The 19,696-nt window shown below is 39.7% G+C and overlaps 2 protein-coding genes across 5 annotated transcripts in view; both read right to left on the bottom strand.

Annotated features, from left to right (window-relative positions):
• On the bottom strand, positions 1–13,361 carry LOC117482056 (B-cell receptor CD22-like). The gene is made up of 11 exons (XM_034130039.1): positions 13,334–13,361; positions 13,176–13,255; positions 7,887–8,243; positions 7,572–7,769; positions 7,083–7,439; positions 5,118–5,345; positions 4,172–4,432; positions 3,300–3,381; positions 3,134–3,194; positions 1,095–1,267; positions 1–1,001 (listed from the first exon to the last, which is right to left on the bottom strand). The coding sequence occupies exons 2-11, from the start codon at positions 13,243–13,245 to the stop codon at positions 935–937; spliced, it is 1,854 nt and encodes a 617-aa protein (XP_033985930.1). The 5' UTR covers positions 13,246–13,255; positions 13,334–13,361; the 3' UTR covers positions 1–934.
• Positions 13,362–18,059: 4,698 nt separating this feature from the next.
• LOC117482049 (B-cell receptor CD22-like) overlaps positions 18,060–19,696 on the bottom strand; it is a 62,385-nt gene continuing 60,748 nt past the window's right edge. For 3 of the 4 annotated variants that reach the window (XM_034130025.1, XM_034130024.1, XM_034130026.1), the window contains 4 exons: positions 19,253–19,513; positions 18,991–19,078; positions 18,838–18,892; positions 18,060–18,597 (listed from right to left, as the gene is read on the bottom strand). In XM_034130025.1, the coding sequence (XP_033985916.1) occupies positions 18,514–18,597; positions 18,838–18,892; positions 18,991–19,078; positions 19,253–19,513 (488 nt within the window). In that variant the 3' untranslated portion in view covers positions 18,060–18,513. The remainder of the gene's footprint in view (positions 18,598–18,837; positions 18,893–18,990; positions 19,079–19,252; positions 19,514–19,696) is intronic. The other variant, XM_034130023.1, reaches the window with a different exon arrangement.

Genomic DNA, 19,696 nt, shown 5'->3' with positions numbered 1-19,696 from the left:
GTGACACTAATGCTATCATTAGCATTAGTGTGGACGAGAGTTATGAACATTTCAACCTTTATTGATGAACTCAAACCAGAACAGAACGAGAGAAAGGTAAACACATGAAGTACAGAGCAAAAGACTAGGGTCAGAAGAACAGGTGTAACAACAAAGCAAAATAGATAAATGCAACAAGTTGTGATGGTTATGAACTTAAAGAGTAACAAAGAAATTAACTATTTTAATTGGTGATAATGGAACTTTTATATTTACATAAAAAGATGTCAGAATAAGAATGTGTGAACATTAAGGCCGTACACACACCAAAGATAAATGTGCTTTACAGGCTCTTGGTAATGGTTTTCCATCAGTGAAATACGGCTCTTTACTGACACCTAGTGGCAGCAGAATGAAACTGCAACTACATCAGCAACACATGTTCCTCTCTGATATCCCAATGTGCTTTTCAATAACAACATGTATTTTGGAATGGATACAAAATAACACAAACAAGTAGTTGATGATATTTCAGTCTAGACAAGAAGAAGAACATATATAATAAAGTTGATAAATGTACTTACAAAACAATGGAAATGGTTTGTTATCAGTAAATTATAACTCTTTAGTAATATCTACATTTTCCATCAAGCCAGCAGTTAGGGATCAGATCCCTTGTTGCAACATCTCTACATTTTGTAATTTTTTTGTGGCAAAAATCATGTTACACAAGAAATATTAACAATTCAGTACATTAAGCTGTGAAATACTTAACAAAATCTTTACATTTGAGCCATTCAGATTAATAAAAACTAGGCTGAAAACTCATCGCCTCATTCTTGGAGAGGTCCACCCTGAGACATGTATTTAAAAAATCCACATTACCCTGTGTACATAGAAATGTGATTGTAAAAAAAACTGAAGTATCATCCTTCAAATGCATCGCCTGCTGTGTTTATCTGGATTTGTTGACCGTGCTGTACAATGCAGCGGGATCCTCTTCAGAGTCCTGACCTCTAGCCCTGAAAAACACATAATAAGATTTTAGTACTAATAATAATGCAAAAGGAATTAAATGATATGTGAACAATGTTCCTGTGTGAGGATCTGCTCACCTCGGGGCAGCACTGCTGAACTTGACGGCAGCGTACTCCGAGACTTCCTGTTGCTCCGTGTGTCTGAGGGGCTGAGCTGCTCTCATGTTGGAGTAAAGAGGATCTGCCCGGTTGTTGAAGTGAACGCTGGCATACTGAAGGTCATCCTGCTGCTCCGGCTGATCAGGTACACACTGCAGGGAGGAAAACACTTTAAGTTAAACTATGCATTTTTACATTTAAGGTCCCATGTTTAGCCGGGCCGGCTAAAATGATTGGTCGTACTTTTTACAGTACTACGGCTTCCACAGATGATATTTTTTAATGGATTTTTTGTCAAAGCACTTAAAGTGGACCGATCATGCTATATTTGAATAATATAGTGTAGGACCATACCTATATAAGGCATATTTATACTTTTTTTTTTTCAAAATACCAAACAGATCATGCATTTTAGCCATGCCTCATTTCGCTCAATAGAGTGGCGAAGTCACGCCCACTTACTTCCGGGTAATGGGACCTTATTTCGGAAAAATTATGCATTGAAGTCAATGGGGAGAGAAAACTTATCTTTCGATCCCGTTTGAATTGTGCCATGAATTACACATATGATGTTTGTCAATCTTAAAAAATCATTTCCATGTCAAAAAAGTCACAGTTTGTCGTAAAACTTGAAATATAAGACTATGAAAAATACGTAACTAGAAAGACTACAAATCCCAGAGTCGCGTAAGTGATGTCACAATTGTTTTGTGCTTAGTACCAGGTTGTTATTATACCAGCAATGGGTCTTGCTCGTTCTTTTGCTTCCCGTCTGATTAAACGACCAGGAGTGGCTTGATCAAGTTAGCTACCTAGCTAGTAGCTAGCACGTTAGTTAGCATTACAGCCTTGTCATTTTTATTAGCCTTAACATGAAGTAACATTAAGTAACCCAAAATGTTAAACAGTAAGAGTAGTAGTCATATTTCGTGAACCCTTTGAATAGTACTGTCACCGGTGTGATCATTCTATAATACACCATTTAAGCCCGGGGGAGAAATGCTAACGCTAACGTTAGCATCGGCGATCTTCTCTACTTCATGCTATCTGCACAAATGGTTGACATTAAACATTAAAACGACCAGGCAGTTCAGAGAGAATCAAAGGAAGGCAGGCAGGCAGCTTTGCATGACATTCTTCAGGACGTGTTTCATTGTGGTGATAGTGAGGGTAGTTGTGTTGACAAGACAGTAGTGACGGCCATCTTGGTGACGTGTGTTGTTGACCAGAGATGTAGTTCATTGAGCGTTTCACACAAACAAATGTGTTACTTCACAGTTTTACGACACATTTTTTTTTTTTTTGACTTGCAAAATTATCTTTTAAATTGACAAACATCATATGTGTAATTCGTGGCACAATTCAAACGGGATCGAAAGATAATCTTTCTCTCTCCATTGACTTCAATACATAATTTTTCCGAAATAAGGTCCCATGGAGGTCCACCGGAAGGGGAGGGACTTCGCCACCTATTTGAAAATGTTTAGCTCTGTTTTTGCAAGGGCAGATTCAGTGAGAACAGCACCATCTACTGGCCTGGCATATGTACTACAGCGTCTCCAGCGCTTTCGAACGGCAATGGCCGTGGCTGTCTCCTCCTGATTGGTGGAGTTGGCCCAATAGCCGTAGCGCCACCGTCCTGACGTCAGGACAGTGTTCAAATCTGGATCAGTTTTTATCAGATCCGATGCAGCCCCTTTTTTAGAGATTTGGGTATGGAGGAAAATAGAGAGGGTTGTGTTTTCTGACACTTGGTGAGTTCCCTGGAACACCGGGGACACATATTCATGTATAAAAGACGTACAAAAGTGCATTTTGCATGATAGGTCCCCTTTAAGATATTCATTGCTATCAGGATGTTAAGAGCATTCCATGGAATATAACAAAAAGTGTATCTCGAGCCGGTTTCTCAAACTTACCTACCCCACCTTTAAAGACCATGAAATACTCCTCATTATAAATTGAGTGTAATATGTTTTCTTTTGTACTCGATTAATTACGTAAGCATCTACTCTCACCTCTTCCCTGTTGTCCGCTCTCTCTTCAGGCTCAGACGAGTCTCTGGAAGCCCTCTTTCTTCTGGTTAGAGAGTTTATGAAGAAAAAGAAGATCACATGTTGACACCAGACAAACAGACTTTTAATGATTTAACAAACAATGATTAAGACGATCAGATCTGCTCACCTGATCCACAGGAAGACAGAGAGAGAAATGACAGCCAGGAGAACAACAGGGATTGATACAAAAGGTAGTTGCTTCCATGATCCTGAGAAACAGTAATCAACAGAGAACAGATGGTTAATACAGCGGTGTTTACCAAATATGGATACAAGGACCCCTAGGGGCACTTTGGAGTATTACAGGGTGTGTGTAATATAATAGATAATAATAGAATAGAATTGCAGGGATGAAACCCTCTGTCACACATGCAGAGCACACAGCGCACACAGTGACATCTGTTCTCTGCTTTTAACCCATCCTGGTACTAGGAGCAGTGTAAGACTATATTTTCAACCTTCCTATTCCTAAAAAAATATACCATAATTTGTTTTAAAAGTAATGTTAATAAAAGAATACTTGTCCAATGTTCAAGAAGCTGAAACAAATGCAAATACATTCATGATATTGTTAGTTTTGTGATGAACAGGTGATTCATTATTTCCTTATTATTTCCTTCTCAATACCGATGGAATATCTCTCAGCCTGTGGGCACTTGCACTTGGCATAAGCTTCACAAAACAGACACAACTCTCACGCTTGAGTGCACAGGGAATGACTGCACCCCATACTGAATCTGGACCCTCAGGATAATTATTCCCTTATGTAAAAGAAAGAAAACAACCCCTATCCCGAACCGGAAAGGTACATTTGAACACACACTCCTTTTTCAGCCTCCTACCCAGACAATGTGACTGAAAACAAACAAGCTGAATTTAATGAAAACATTATGAACCTGATCCAAGAATGACATTGAAAATCTGACTACCATGCAGATAATGTGACTGAAATAAACAAGCTTATAAGTGTCTGGTAGTGGATGAATGCATAAAACGTACCTGCCACAACAATCTGATGTAAGGTGGAGTTACTACGTCCTAACTTGTTCTGGGCTCCACAGGAATAACTCCCACTGTGTTCAGCTCTGAAGTCAGTGATGGTGAAGATCTGTCCTGAAGCTTTTGGAGAGTCTTCATCCTCCTTGTACCAGGTGTAGTTAGCTGCTGGGTTAGCATCACTGCTACAGGTCAGAGTCACTGAACTGCCCTCCTCTATCTCAGCAGAGGGACTCACTGACACAGAGGGGAGCTTTGGACCATCTAGAAAAAGGGTATGGAAATGAAAAAGTATTTCAAATATTAAAACATGTTATCACACATGATTGAATTGAGTTTTGTCTTTATTATTTATATATTGTGATATAGATCCTTGTGTTAGATTCCTGGAAACTGGCAGCCAATAACAAGTCTTTATTTATCTTTTTTACATCAATGACCCCACACATTCTTCTCCTTTTATTACAAGGCTTAGTTGAATACTTGATTCTGATTGGTGAATTTGGACATTTCAGAGGCTGTTAATACTCGCTAACAGAACGCTGCTAAGGATAACATGACTGCTGTTAAGGAGGATCAAGGGACTATGTGCAGTCATATCAATCCACAGAAAGAAGTCCTTGATTTAACGTCAGCCGTGGACAGCAAACATTTTCTCCATCATAAAACACAGGATACTTTTTGAATAGTCATATTTATATTTGTTGAGAGCACTGGCCAGTTTGAAAGACACTGTGAACAGTTACTTTGACATATTTTGTAAACACTTAACATGTTGGCTTATTGCAAGCTAATGTTCTTGTAAGATACTTGTTTGTATCTTTATGGTTGTCTGCATTTATTGTTAGTCGCTTATATGAAAATGAAATTGATGTTATGAACTTCAGAAGACCCCGGTGACTCCAGTATGTCTGAATTTGTCATTGTATTGTAATGTCAGTAAACTCACACACTGCAGGAGAGGGGAAGTCTTCATGTCCTTCCAAAGCACAAGAGATGTTGTCTCTGTGATGAAACAAGCCTTTATAAGAAGATATCACGGCCGTCATGATTTTCTCTCCGTTCTTGAACCAGACGTAGTTCAGAGAACCAGCTGGACTGCAGCTGCTGTGACACTTCAGCTCTGCCTCAATAGAATAGTTGTAGACCTTTGCTCTGATCACCTGCACCTGGAGAGCTGGACGTTAGAACAAGAAACAATAATAAGGTAAGGGAAGGCAAGTTTATTTATATAGCACCTTTCAATAAAGCAAAAGAAAAAAATTATGATAAATGTAGAAATAGAGAAAAACAACAGTAACTATTCATCAAACATAAATTACACAAACTGATTTATCATTATCAACATTTAGTATTTTTAACTGTATTGTCCTGGTGTATTTACATCAGTGTGTGTTGATCCAACCCAGTCTCACGGAATTTCGTGTTATAGTCACGACATTGAATCTATTGATTCGTGTTCACCAACACGATTTTCCCCTTTTTTCGTGTCACACAGAACGATTTTAAAAGCAATGTATTTCTATTGGTAGTGTGCTTCGTGCCTGCAACACGCCTTTTTGTCCGGTCGGGTCTTGGAAGACCGGAAGCTGTGTGGTTCATGAAAACATGTTCTTACTCAATATCAAGCCACGATTATTGTTTTTATTTTAAATCGTATAATGTCGGACTTTTTTTGCCGTCCGTGAGGAAAATAAATGGGGCTCAGAGCCTCAGAATACTGAAATCTGTATTTTTTAAATCTTTTTTTCTTTCTAATTTGTTATTAGTTTCTAAATAACACACTGTTATTTACTCAACAATAACACACATTATCCTTGTTTTATTTATTTGTTTAATTCTATAATCTCAGGCTTTTTTGGCATCCGTCAGGAACTGAATTTCAAAATAAAATAACCGGAAACAGATACACACTGAACTGATTACCCAAGATCCTCAGCTATGGTTGTAGCTCGGTGATTGGATTGTTTAGCCGCAATGCACGTTGGGATATGGTGTTTATGCGATAGGAAATCCGAAAAACATTACAAAAAAAAGAAAATAATACTTTAATCCGAGTGTGCTTGCTTTTCTCTTTGGAAGTCATCACATAACGGCATTGTAATACACGATTCGGCTGCATTAAATATTACACATCTGCCGTAGTTCTCTATTTATAGAGCCCTGATTAGAACTGCCACCGAAACTGAATACGTGACGTGGATCATAAATATATCAACAATTAAACAACATCTTCAATTTCTCTTCACACAATACGTCTCCATGCAGTATCAACATTAATTCGGCTGACTTTTATATTTGATCCAATTGGTAGATAGGTTATATTTACACCATAACGGTGCACAGCTGATATAAAAGGACTTGTAGTTTTTAAAGATATTACTGATTTTCTTTGAATATAAGAATATAAATACTGAGTTGAAAGAATAGTCAGGGTTTTATAGTTATTTTCCTCGCTGACGGCAAAAAAGTCAGACATTATACGTTTTAAAATAAAAACAATAATCGTGGCTTGATATTGAGTAAGAACATGTTTTCATGAACCACACAGCTTCCGGTCTTCCAAGACCCGACCAGACAAAAAGACGTGTTGCCGGCACGAAACACACTACCAATACATTGCTTTTAAAATCGTTCTGTGTGACACGAAAAAAGGGGAAAATCGTGTTGGTGAACACGAATCAATAGATTAAATGTCGTGACTAGAATAGAATTGAATAGAATTGGGAGGGATGAAACCCTCTTTAATTGTCACACATTAAAGCACACAGCACACACAGTGAAATGTGTTCTCTGCTTTTAACCCATCCTAGTACCTGGAGTCTAGTACTAGGAGCAGTGGGCAGCTATTGTACAGCGCCCAGGGAGCAATGGTCTCACGAAATGCCGTGAGACTGGGTTGGTTGATCAGTACCTGTGACAGTCAGAGTTGTACCAGGTAAATCACTCCTCCATTCAAAGCTTGGTGTTTTGAATTTGAAGAGATACTGAGCTGAATCTGAGTCTCTCAGGTCAGAGATCCTCAGAGTGGAGCATCCTCTCTCTGTTTCAAGGATCTGAACACGACCTGCATACTGGGAGTCTTCACTAAGGTCCTCAGGTTGAGAGGAATTCTGTCCCTGATGAATACGCTCAGGTCTGAACCAGAATTTAGATTTAACATCGTTTTCAAAGCTGCTGTACGTGCAGGACAAGTCCACTGATGATCCTTTGAAGGCGCAGATGCTTATCTCAGTGTAAATTACTCTGTTGCAGGTTTGACCTCTGACACCTGAAAAATAAAAACATATCATTTGTTCTATTTTTCAGCAGTAATTTGAACAGGAGTAAAAAATGACCAATAGAGTTAAATGAAAAACGCCACTAGTTTATATTTTAATAGAAGTTTTTGGAGTCAACTCACACACTGGAGGAGAGGGAAAGTCCTCATGTCCCTTCAAAGCACAGGAATAACTGTCTGCCTTGTTCGGGTTGCTTGTATAATAAGATGTTTCTCCCTGAATTATTTGTCCGTTCTTGTTCCAGATGTAGGACGGATAATAAGATTGATGACAACTGTTCTGACAAAACAGCCAGTTTTTATCTGATGTGACCTGGAGATCTGGATTTGTGAAGGAACATACATGTTATTTAAGAAAAACTATCAAAACACATGCATATTACTATTATTATATCCAAGATATTAAGAAATAATTAACATATAATTGAAAATTGTTACTTGAGACGGACAAAGTGACGCCAGTCGAACCATCATATTTTCCATCTGGTTGGTTTGTTTTGATCCTGAACTTGTACTCAGCTGAGTCGCTCTCTCTCAGGTTTTTGATTCTCAGAGTGCAGGTGTTGTTTTCACAGAGATCCTCTACACGACCTGAATACTCTGATTCTGTGAACAGATCCTCAAATGTACCCCATTTTTTTTTAAATAACCAGAACGTTTTCTCTACTGTGTTTACACTGCCTCTCCATGGAGATGGGTGTGTGTAGCTGCATCTTATCTCCACTGTTGATCCTTTCACTGCACAGATCTCAGTAAAAGAGTAAGTCACTCCCCAGCCATTCTGACCCTGAACCACTGTAACACAGAGCACAACAGAAACCACAATCAAAGTTAATAAGGGATAATGTGCAGTGACACGGTCATTATGGGTAAAAGAACACCCGACAGGCTGATCAGGAGCCCGACGCGAAGCGGAGGGATCTTGATCATAATAGTCCGTCTGCTGCCTTCTGCACAAAACATAGTGCGAGGTGGTCGCTATGCAACAACACTAACAGCTAGCGAACATATTAGACAGACAGCGTTGATCGATTATTTGGCTATTTATTTACATTAATTTGTATGATGCCGTTTATTGTGCACCCACTGAAAAACTGTCCAGCTTCAGTAGAATGGCTTATGAGGTTACTGTACTAGGCTGAGGTCAGTTGGTCTACTTGCTCTTCACGTAGCTCTGCATTTCGTAGTTTAGGTGAGATAGGCACTGCTCAATCCATTCCTCCATAGTAAGGCCACCCCGGAGGTCGAAGTTAACCATAAATGTTTCCATCTTAAGCTTTGTTAGTTAGTTAGTTTCGTAACGGACTTAATGTGACAGTTAACGGTTATAGATAGATAGATAGATAGATCGTACTTTATTGATCCCAAATTGGGAAATTGTTTTTGTTACAGCAGCATAAAAGGCATTTTACAATAAAACAAAATATACAAGAATAGAAATAAAATAAAATAAAATATAAAATAAAATATAAAATATACATGTCAAAATACAAAATAGAAAATATACATACAGATATTATATATATATATATATATATATATATATACAAATATATATATATTCAACATATATGGAATTATGGAGTATTAAATATGAAACAGATTATGTGTGAGTAAAATGTACAAGGTGGTTTTATTTCTAGAGAAACTATGGAGCAGAGAGTTCTCTTCCAGCCAGAGGTGATTTGTTGTACAGTGTTATTGCAGTGGGCAGGAATGTTTTCCAGTATCTGTCCTTGTGACAGGGGAGCTGCAGCATTCTGTTGGAGAAGGAGCTCCGTTGACTGTCCAGCTGCAGGTGGAGAGGATGGGTTATAGCTTTCTCTCAGACGCGGAGGGATACTGACTTGTGAAAAATAACTACAATTCTACCCGTAATATACGCTCATTCTCTCACGGCTAAGAACCAATCAGATTGCTTGATTTGACTTATCCGTTTTATAATTCCTTTTAACCTGTTAAGCACCGAGCCTGTTTTTCATGTTTCAGGCTCGAAAATGACATTCCCAAAACAAATGACTACAACTTAACTTCTAAAAGGGTTATATGAATAATTTCTTTTATCAAAGCAAGGTTACATCTGTGAGTTGGATGTAGAAGTGTCAGAATCAATATAAATGTTTTTTATTTTAAAGAAAATTCAGATTTTACATAGTAAAAAACTGTAAATTATAGTGTCCGTCCAAAAATTATTCTTTACAGATAGTGAAAACTACCCTTGGATGATGGGTTAGTAGACTAAAAGCTTTAGGAATCCAAAGTACAACATATAATAAGTACCCTGTATCAAGATTGATGCAAAACAAGTGAAATTTGACCTTTTTAGAGAGATTTAGCCAAAAACCCCCACTTCTGGGGTCATTTGGGTGGATTTGACCTATCTCTGGCCCCCCTTACTCGATTGGGATCGTTGACACACCTTTCTGACCGTTAGAGCCAATAGAATCGAAGGGGGAGGCCCACTCACACACTCATTGTAAAGAGAAAAGGTGTGGGCTACGCGTCTAGAAATGAAACTATTTTTGCAGATTTTGTCCTTCTGGAGTTTGGAAATTAAAAAGCCGTTTTATTGCTTATGGATTATCAGAAATAATTTCAAAGAAGGCACAGATACATAGGATGAACCTATGGATTAACTGCAGTATCGTTTTTTTATCGTTTAAATGCCATTGAAGACCAGTTTTGACCAAGGTAAGCCATGTTAGCGTTTCTTGCTACTTAGCTCGACATGTTATGATGTACGCTTTCGTTTATAGCGTCGCGAATGTTTATCACTGAGTGTTGAGGAGGGCACCGGTAGATTCAGTGTCTCCAGGACACCAAAAACGAGTGGTTGGTTGTGCATCTAGGATAAGTAATAAGGGAGTTAGAGTGAGTTTAGGTGCAGAGATGGGTTATATTTTTTCGCTGTTGGCTAATTCAGAGGCTGAGTGCTAGCATTGTGGGTTTTTTTTGAAAAAAAAAATTAAAAAGATCAGTTAGCTGAATTTCTTCCCGTTACATGGATATAACACATTCATAGTTTTATTCAATATTAAGATTCCTTAGACGTTGTTTCCTGCAAATGACGCGTTTATCCGCCCGGTACCGGGCGGAAGGTTCGTAACAGGTTAAGGCAGTTTATAACTGCTGCAAATACAAATGTATGACTTTGTTGTTTCTGAATTAAACCGGGTAGAACAGAAGTCCAAACACAAGCAGTCAACATGCCAGCATGAACATTAACCTCTTAACCTGTTAAACCCGAGAGGACCCTAATCCGGGTCTGGCGGGTAGTTTTTTCACAAAACTGTGTCTCAGGGCTTCTTAATATTTAAAAACCTATTAATGTGTCATACTCACTTAACGGTTAGAAACTCAGCTAACTGAAGATATTAATAAAGCACAAGTCGCAAAAGAAGCGTCTAAATAAGCCCTGAGCGAAAAAATACTAACACAGTTAGCACAGAACTGACGGTATAAATAGCCTTATTACTTATTGTAACTGCACATCCAATCCAGCGATTAGGAAACTGAGATTCCACAGATTCCAGAAATATCAGTATCATCACTGAGCGATCAGAACTCACGACAGACATCACAACACAGACATCACAACACGTAGCTTTATGGAGCATTCACGGGAGATTGTCTCACTTTAGCTGTTATTCTGATCAAAAGTCGTGTTCAATGGCGTTAAAACGATAAAAACGCTGCTGAAGGTTAATCCAATGGTTAATCCAATTTTTGTACGGACACTATCATTTAGAGAAAAAAGATTATTAATTTACCCCTTTTAGAAGTGAAGATATGGTCATTTGTTCTGGGAATGTCATTTTCGAGCCTGAGACCTGAAAAACAGGTTCAGGGCTTAACAGGTTAAGGACGACGGTCCCCCCAGTGGACCCCCCCCACCGTTTTTTTTCGAGACTGTGTCTCAGGGCTTCTTAACATTTATGAATCTATTAATGTTTAGCACCAGATTAACGGGAAGAATCTCAGCTAACTGAAGATATGAACCATTTTTACCAAAACAAAAGGGTAATACCAAGCCTCTGAATTAGCACTAAGCCAAAAAATGCTAACACACTTTAGCACACAACTCAAGATAAAGATACCCTTATTACTTATCGTAGCTGCACATACAATATATCCGATTAAAGCTGAGACTCCACAGATTATATAGTTATAGTATCCTCACTGAGCGATCCGAACTCGCGACAGGGGAAGCAAACACAGACATCACAACGCGTACCTTTACGGAGCTTTTACGGGAGATCGTCTCACCGTAGCTGTCAATCTGATCAAAAGAAGTGTTCAATGGCATTAAAACGAAAAAAAACGCGGCTTCAACTGTTGATCCATAGGTTGGTAATGTACCTGTGCCTTTTAAAAAATGATTTATAATCCATAATTCCATTTTTATGTAAAAATTGGAGAGAAAAAGTTAGCTGCTAATATGCAGCTTCCGGTTATGGTCACGCGTCACTCTCACTCCTTATTTGTTAACGTGTTGGTGTGTATAGAACTTTCCCTCGATTCCATTGGATCTAGCGGTTATAAAGAGATTTCATTCATCAAAATCGACCAAGGGGGGCCAGAGATAGGTCAAATCCACCCAAATGACCCCAGAAGTGGGTTTTTTTGGCTAAATCTCTCTAAAAAGGTCAAGTTTCACTTGTTTTGCATCAATCTTGATACAGGGTACTTATTATATGTTGTACTTTGGATTCCTAAAGCTTTTAGTCTACCTTACCATCATCCAAGGGTAGTTTTCACTATAAGTATAAAATAATTTTTGGACGGACACTATAATTTACAGTTTTTTACTATGTTCAATCTGAATTTTCTTTAAAATAAAAAACATCTATATTGATTCTGACTTTTCTACATCCAACTCACAGGTTTATCATTACTTTGAGAATAAAGATTATTAATTTAACCCTTTTAGAAGTGAAGATATGGTCATTTGTTCTGGGAATGTCATTTTCGAGCCTGAGACCTGAAAAACAGGCTCAGGGCTTAAGAGGTTAAAATATTAGGAATACTATTAATTATACAGGTCTTTGCTTTTCTGGTACAGTTTCCTCTCTGTTCGCTCTGTGGTCAGGTTGCTGCTGAGGTAAGTGTGAAAAATAAAAATAAATGCAGAACACTGAGGTGAGAGCAGCTTCTGTCTGATATACAGATGAGAAAAAGAAGAAGACTGCTTTAAACTCAGAGTGTGGGAATATAACACTGAGGTCAGAGAGTAGAGAAGAATCTAGCAGGGTTTGGTGCAGATGTATGATCCATAAGAGTTGAGTCAATATGTTATGACTTAGAATAAGAATATCTCTCTAAATCACTTAAACTTTATACAAACAAAGCTGGCGATTCTTTAAGTCGTCTTTAGAAAAAAACAAAGCTAAATGTTTTCACAGAGAGAGGATGGAACAGTTATGCATACACTATATTCTCATTTTAACGCTTGTAAAAGTGATAAGCAAACTGATATTTGATGCAGATGATTGGAGCAAAGGACAGTGGCAACGCACGACAAGATCTTCAGAATATCCACCAAAAAAACTAGTAACGTCTTTGAGTTTCTACAATTCTACACAATTACATTTAAAATGTTTCTGCTAGGTTTGCCTTTTACACAAATCCATCCCACTTATTCCCACATGTGACCTGATTTTACAAGTCCCACCTTTTCCCAGAATCCCCTCTGTTCATGTGATGAATGTAAGTGTAGATGTACAGTACCTGACACAGAGAGCAGGAAGACAACTAATCCACTCGCTGCTGCAGTTAGACTCATAGCTGCTCCTCTCATCTCTGTGAGACTATAAAACATGTCAGATTAAATAATGTTCACACGGGTTAAACAGAATCAGTCATATTAATAAACTGTTTCTACTTACAGTGAAAGAGGAACGATGTGTTCACAGATGCCTTTCCTCTGTAACAATGAGCAGAAGACGGATATCAGGCTGTTAAAAGACTAGATTTACTTCCTCTTTAGATTATTAATATGCATGATGAGCCAAATGCCATGCAGTTAACACCCACTACACAATAAAGTAATGTTTTTTAACAAAATATCAACTTTTCTTGAAAAAGAAAACTACAGTATGGTTAAAGACACATTTGGTGCTTATATACTACTGACTGCTTCTTATATACTACTGACTGCTTACATAGGAGGTGGATGACCCGAGGGTAAGGCAGAGGCAGAGAAGGTCTCGACACAGAAAAGGACCTTTGTTGAAGGTTGTCTTGATATACAGCGTACAAACCAGAAATCACTCCTTAGTAATCTCAAAGAACCCACAAAACAAACAGAAAAAACAGAACTTAAATACATGCATAACGAATCAAAGAACAAGACAGAGCTAGACAGGCAGGAAAAACACAATGGTACCCGGTGAACAGAATCAAAAATCAAAAAGGAGGGAAAACACAGAGACAGGAAGCAGACACAGACATAAGACAGGGGGTGAACACTTTTGAAAATGAAACAGGAAAACAGACAGACCGTCACAAAGGGGGAAATAAGTGTTTTAGTTTGGGTGAACTGACCCTTTAAAGCAGACGGTGGAGGGAGCTCTCTGAGTGATGAAGCCTGAATGTGTCTCACTTAAGATCCTCCACTAGAGGACAGTGACACATCAGATACTGAATCAGGACCCTGAGACACATTCTAACATCCATCAGTGATTGTTTTGACAAATGTAAATGCATATTTAGTTTTTAAAGATTAAATGAGTGAAACCTATTGCCATTTTAGTCTTTTAACATTAGAGGTAATTTACTGTATATTAGACTTACACTTCACAACGAGGACCAACATCTTTGACACATTGGAGAGCAACTCTTTAAAACGTGTTTTACTGGAATAAGGACTCATAATCAGGGCGTTGCACAAGCTTTTCAAAATGGACTTTTCTCCAGCATGGACCACTCCTCAACAATATGTCAGTTCAACTTTTATTACAGGTATTGTTGTTCATTGAGCACTGAGGAAACGTAAGAGGAAGGGGTAAGGCTGGTCTGGAGGACCTACTGTAATACATGCAGGATATAGGAGTGCTGGGTTTAGTAGTGAACTTTCCTTATAGAAGTGCTCTGTATATTCTATACTATATTCTCTCCTCATTTTTGGCTACCAATGAGACACATATGACTCCAACTTGACTACACCTGTGGTCAAGTTACAGGGGTACTGACCATGTTTAGTAGATGACATTTGTAAACCTAGCCCGCCCAGTCTGATACTATGGGTGTTTCTCAATCGCGAGTAAAGCTGCTTCAGAGCCACTATTTCAAGCATCCTATGTCATCGAGTGCCGCCGAAGTACTGTTCCAATCTCCAGTATACTTGGAAATCTACCGAGCCCGGCGTACTCCGTTTGGAGAAATATCGAGTCTGCACATGAGTAGACTTCGCGGTCTTAAAATCCCCACAATGCTTTGCGCACGGACCAATTTCCCCAAATCTGTGGCGGAAGATGTAAGGCGGGGCCTCTCATATGACGCACACCTGCACACTTGCTAGCGTGTTCCACACTTCGTTTTCCGAATGCCAGGAAGTATTCTTGACTCGCTTCTGAAGCAAGATGCTCGGCAGACATGTGCTACCAAGCAAGCGTACTCGCGATTGAGAAACACCCTATGTCCTCTGACTCCCTGGACACTGAGCAATTAACCTCAGCCTTTCTCTCTACCTGCACTGGAGCTCTTGACATTGTTGCTCCCCTGAAACTCATGCGCCCCAGAGCTAAATCTGAACCCTGGCTCAATGACGTCACTCGTGCTGCCAGGCGTGATTGCCGGCAGGCTGAGCACAGGTGGAAGAAGGACAAGCTTCATGTAACTCATGACATTTTAAAAGAGAGTTGGAGAAAGTATCAGAGCATTGTAAAGGCTGAAAAGATTAGTTACTTTTCTGATATTATTTCTAGTAACTTAAACAAACCTTGAGTTCTTTTTAAAACCATTGATGCTATGTTAAACTCTCCTTTATCCACTTGTATTGAAGCTTCAACTGAGGTGTGTGAAACATTTCTCTGCTATTTTATAGACAAGATCTCCACTATTAGAGCCAGTATCTCACCACCCTCTTTTGACCCCTCCATTGACATCACATGCACTGCTGTCTTCCAGCAGTTTGGACCTGTGTCGTTGTCATCTCTCAGTGACATTGTTGCTGAATTAAAACCCTCATCTCGTCCCACAGACCCAGTCCCTCCTCGACTTTTTAAAGAGATATGGGACACTATTGGATCTAATGTCCATACAATTATAAATTGTCTGCGTGCGCATCTCTCCCAGATGAGCTGAACAGTTTTTTTGCACGCTTTGAGAGCAGCCAGGCTGTGGAGGTACAGAGGGACCAGGAGCCAGAGCCCTGCCCTTTTGTTTTAAACAGGGCAGATGTGTGTAAATCCTTTAAAAGGGTTAACCCACACAAGGCTCCTGGACCTGATGGCATCCCTGGCCGTGTTCTCAGGGTGTGTGCAGTTCAGCTGGCAGAGGTGTTCACAGACATCTTCAACAGGTCCCTGCTGCAGTCTGTAGTCCCCACATGTCTTAAACACTCCACTATCGTTCCTGTCCCCAAAAAGACAATAATCACCTGCCCCAACGACTACCGCCCAGTAGCACTCACCTCCATCATAATGAAGTGCTTTGAGCGGTTAGTCAAATTATTCATCACCTCCTCCCTCCCTGAATCTCTGGACCCCCTGCAGTTTGCCTACAGAGCAAACAGGTCCACAGACGACGCCATAGCCCTCACCATCCACACTGCCCTCTCACACCTGGACCCGAAGAACAGGAACACATATGTGAGAATGCTGTTCATTGACTACAGTTCAGCATTCAATACCAAGCTCAGAGAGCTCGGGCTCAACAGCGCCCTCTGTGACTGGATCCTGAACTTCCTGACGGGCAGACCCCAGGCAGTGCGGGTGGGAAACATCACATCCTCCACCCTGATTCTCAACACCGGTGCCCCTCAAGGCTGCGTGCTCAGCCCTCTCCTCTACTCCCTGTTCACTCACGACTGCGTGGCCACACACAGCTCCAACACCATCGTGAAGTTTTCTGATGACACGACCGCCATCGGCCAGATCACAGACGATGACGAGACGGCGTACAGAGAGGAGGTCGAAAACCTGACATCTTGGTGCCAGGAGAACAACCTCCATCTCAACATCAGCAAAACAAAGGAGCTGATTGTGGATTACAGGAAGCAGCAGGGAGAGGGACACGCCCCCATCGCCATCAATGGGAATACGGTGGAGAGAGTCAAAAGCTTCAGGTTCCTTGGGGTCCACATCACTGAGGACCTGACATGGACTCTTCACACCACCACCATCACCAAGAAAGCTCGACAGCGGCTCTTCTTCCTCCGCAGGCTGAGGAGGTTCAAAATGAATTCCAGGATACTCTGCAACTTCTACATGTGCTCCATAGAGAGTATCCTGACTGGCTGCATCACGGCCTGGTACGGCAGCTGCTCCACCCTCAATCGTAAGGCTTTACAGAGGGTGGTGAAAACTGCACAGAACATCACCAGGACGGAGCTGCCATCCATGGAGGACCTTTACTCCCAGCGGCTCAGGAAGAAATCACTACGGATTATCAAAGACCCCCATCACCCCAGCCACAAACTGTTCTTTCTGTTGCCGTCTGGCAGACGTTACCGCAGCATCCTGGCAAGGACAAGAAGATTCGGAGACAGTTTCTTCCTGCGGGCAGTGAGACTGTTAAACAATTGAACTGTTGAAACAACTTCAAAACATTTATCTGCTACTTAGTAATATGTATCTAATATCTAATATATATCATTCCAATAACTTGTATATAGACTCGTACTGCACTATTCCACATACTCACTTTATTTTAGAACTATTTTTCTTTTTGTATTACTTTTACTATCTGTATTATTATTATGTTGCATTGTTGGAGAAGCCTGTGACATAAGATTTTCAACGACATAATTACTCTGTAGCTATTTGACAATAAAGAACCTTGAACCTTGAACCTTGAACCTTGAAATAGCAGCCTAGAGTCCGGTTCTGTGCCAGTTTATTTCAAACAAGCGGTTGTGGCACCCCTGATAAAAAAAACAAATCTGGACACTTCTGTCTTCTCAAATTACAGACCCATCTCTAAGCTTCCTTTTATCTCAAACATATTGGAGAAAACCGGACTCTTACAGCTGCAGTCTTTTATACAAGAACACAATATTTTTGATCTTTTTCTGTCCGGTTTTAAAGCGCTTCACAGTACTGAGTCTGTCCAAACTTTTAAGTCCCGCCTAAAGACCCACCTCTTTTCCCTCGCTTTCGAGTCAGTCTGTTTTATCGATTTGTATGCTTTTATTGTCCAAAGCCTTTATGTACCGTGTATTCATTATTATGTGTGCCTTTTATCCTTTTATCTTTTCTTATGTGTGCCTTTTATCTATTATTTTAATATTATATTTGAATTCCACTATTGATCTCATGTTTCATGGTGTGAAAATCTAAACTGTACATGGAGTGAAATGTGATGTTTTTTGGCTCTCTCTGTTTTAAATAGACTTCATTGTCTCTGTCAGCAGGATAGTTATTAACCAAGACACTGATGAGGATTTTTTAAAGTTATTTATTATGTGGAATTTAAAAAAACAATTTGACGAGACTTTTGTAATATCAACAACTCTGCATATAACAAATAAGCATGTACACATAGTTGAAGCAGTAATATAGAGCACCTGACCATCAGCTGGTCTTAACGATAAATCATGTTTGACACCTCAACATGATTCACTTCAAGCTGCCAGCAGCTCATTCTTCTAAACCTACAAGCTGCTGCTACTGAAAACTGACAGTACAAGCTTTAAGAGTTGAACATTAATATGTCCACTTCACACACATCCTGCACAGCCTCGCTCTCCACAGGGACATTTCAACGTCCTTCTTCTTTGTTTCCATCAGGTGAGCGTCTGAAGAAAATCACAGAAACTTTGTGTAAAGTTACAGCTGGAACTGTGACTCTAAATGTGGAGTGGGCCTGTTTGATCTGATGCAGGAGGCTCTAACCTGACTGGACTTCACACCAGGTCTTCCTGCTCCTCTGTGTCTTCTGTCTGTGCTGCAGTGTCTGAGTCGTTCTCATACTCAGGATCAGAGTCCAACTGATGAAGAGAGAGAAGACACAATTAGATCCTCATTCATGAAACCTGCATATACTTTAAGATTTTATAAAACATTTTTCATATTTTAAAGTTGATGCTAATTATTTCTTGGCTAAATTCATTACTGGTTTCAACTCAGGAAGTTGTCTTTAATCACAAGTTCTCTTCACATTGCATTTATGAGTCACAGTATAGCTTTGACGAAGGGGAAATGTTGTCAATAGGTCCGCTCTCTCTCACCTCGATCTCTTCAGGTTCAGGTGCTTCAGTGGTGGAGCGCAGAGCTTTCTTCTTCCTGGATTAAGGGGAACAACAAATACAGATTTTATTTCATAACAGTAAACTAAAACATGTAAGAAGGATGTTTAAACTGATGAATTTCTATTGTTGTACCTCATCCACAGACTCAGGAGAAACACAAGAATCAGGATCAAGACCCCCAGAGTCGTCCTGATGATATTCACTATCATTGTTGAACTCCCTAGAAACATGAATACATATGTGATACTTCTAACTACAGATTGATAAATCACATTGTCAGTGTGATCCACCTCTGACACCATGGAGGTTCCTCCCTGAACACTGACATTTTGAATATGCTTGGGTTGTTTCATATTACAAATAGAATCAGTTCTGGTGAATGTAGAGAACTTACCTGTTCCAACACTCAGGTGTAAGGTGGAGTTACTACGTCCTAACTTGTTCTGGGCTCCACAGGAATAACTCCCACTGTGTTCAGCTCTGAAGTCAGTGATGTTGAAGATCTGTCCTGAAGCTTTTGGAGAGTCTTCATCCTCCTTGTACCAGGTGTAGTTAGCTGCTGGGTTAGCATCACTGCTACAGGTCAGAGTCACTGAACTGCCCTCCTCTATCTCAGCAGAGGGACTCACTGACACAGAGGGAAGCTTTGGAGCATCTGGAGGAAAGGATATGGAAATGGAAAGTATTTCAAATATTAAAACATGTTATCACACATGATTGACTTCATTTTTTTCTGTATTATTGATATATTGTGATATAGATCCTTGTGTTAGATTCCTGGAAACTGGCAGCCAATAACAAGTCTTTATTTATCTTTTCTACATCAATGACCCCACAC

Source organism: Trematomus bernacchii, unplaced genomic scaffold (genome assembly GCF_902827165.1).
Source record: "Trematomus bernacchii unplaced genomic scaffold, fTreBer1.1, whole genome shotgun sequence".
Taxonomy (NCBI): Eukaryota; Metazoa; Chordata; class Actinopteri; order Perciformes; family Nototheniidae; genus Trematomus; species Trematomus bernacchii.
The sequence above is the reverse complement of the archived record's forward strand: the minus strand, read 5'-3'. Positions and strand labels throughout refer to the sequence as shown.

Coding starts and splice junctions, on each gene's coding strand:
- LOC117482056 (XM_034130039.1), bottom strand. CDS start 13,245: ATGAGAGGAGCAGCTATGAGTCTAACTGCAGCAGCGAGTGGATTAGTT. Junction 3,382..4,171: donor ACATCAGATTGTTGTGGCAG/GTACGTTTTATG, acceptor ACTGTTTCTCAG/GATCATGGAAGCAACTACCT. Junction 3,195..3,299: donor TCTGTCTTCCTGTGGATCAG/GTGAGCAGATCT, acceptor CTCTCTAACCAG/AAGAAAGAGGGCTTCCAGAG.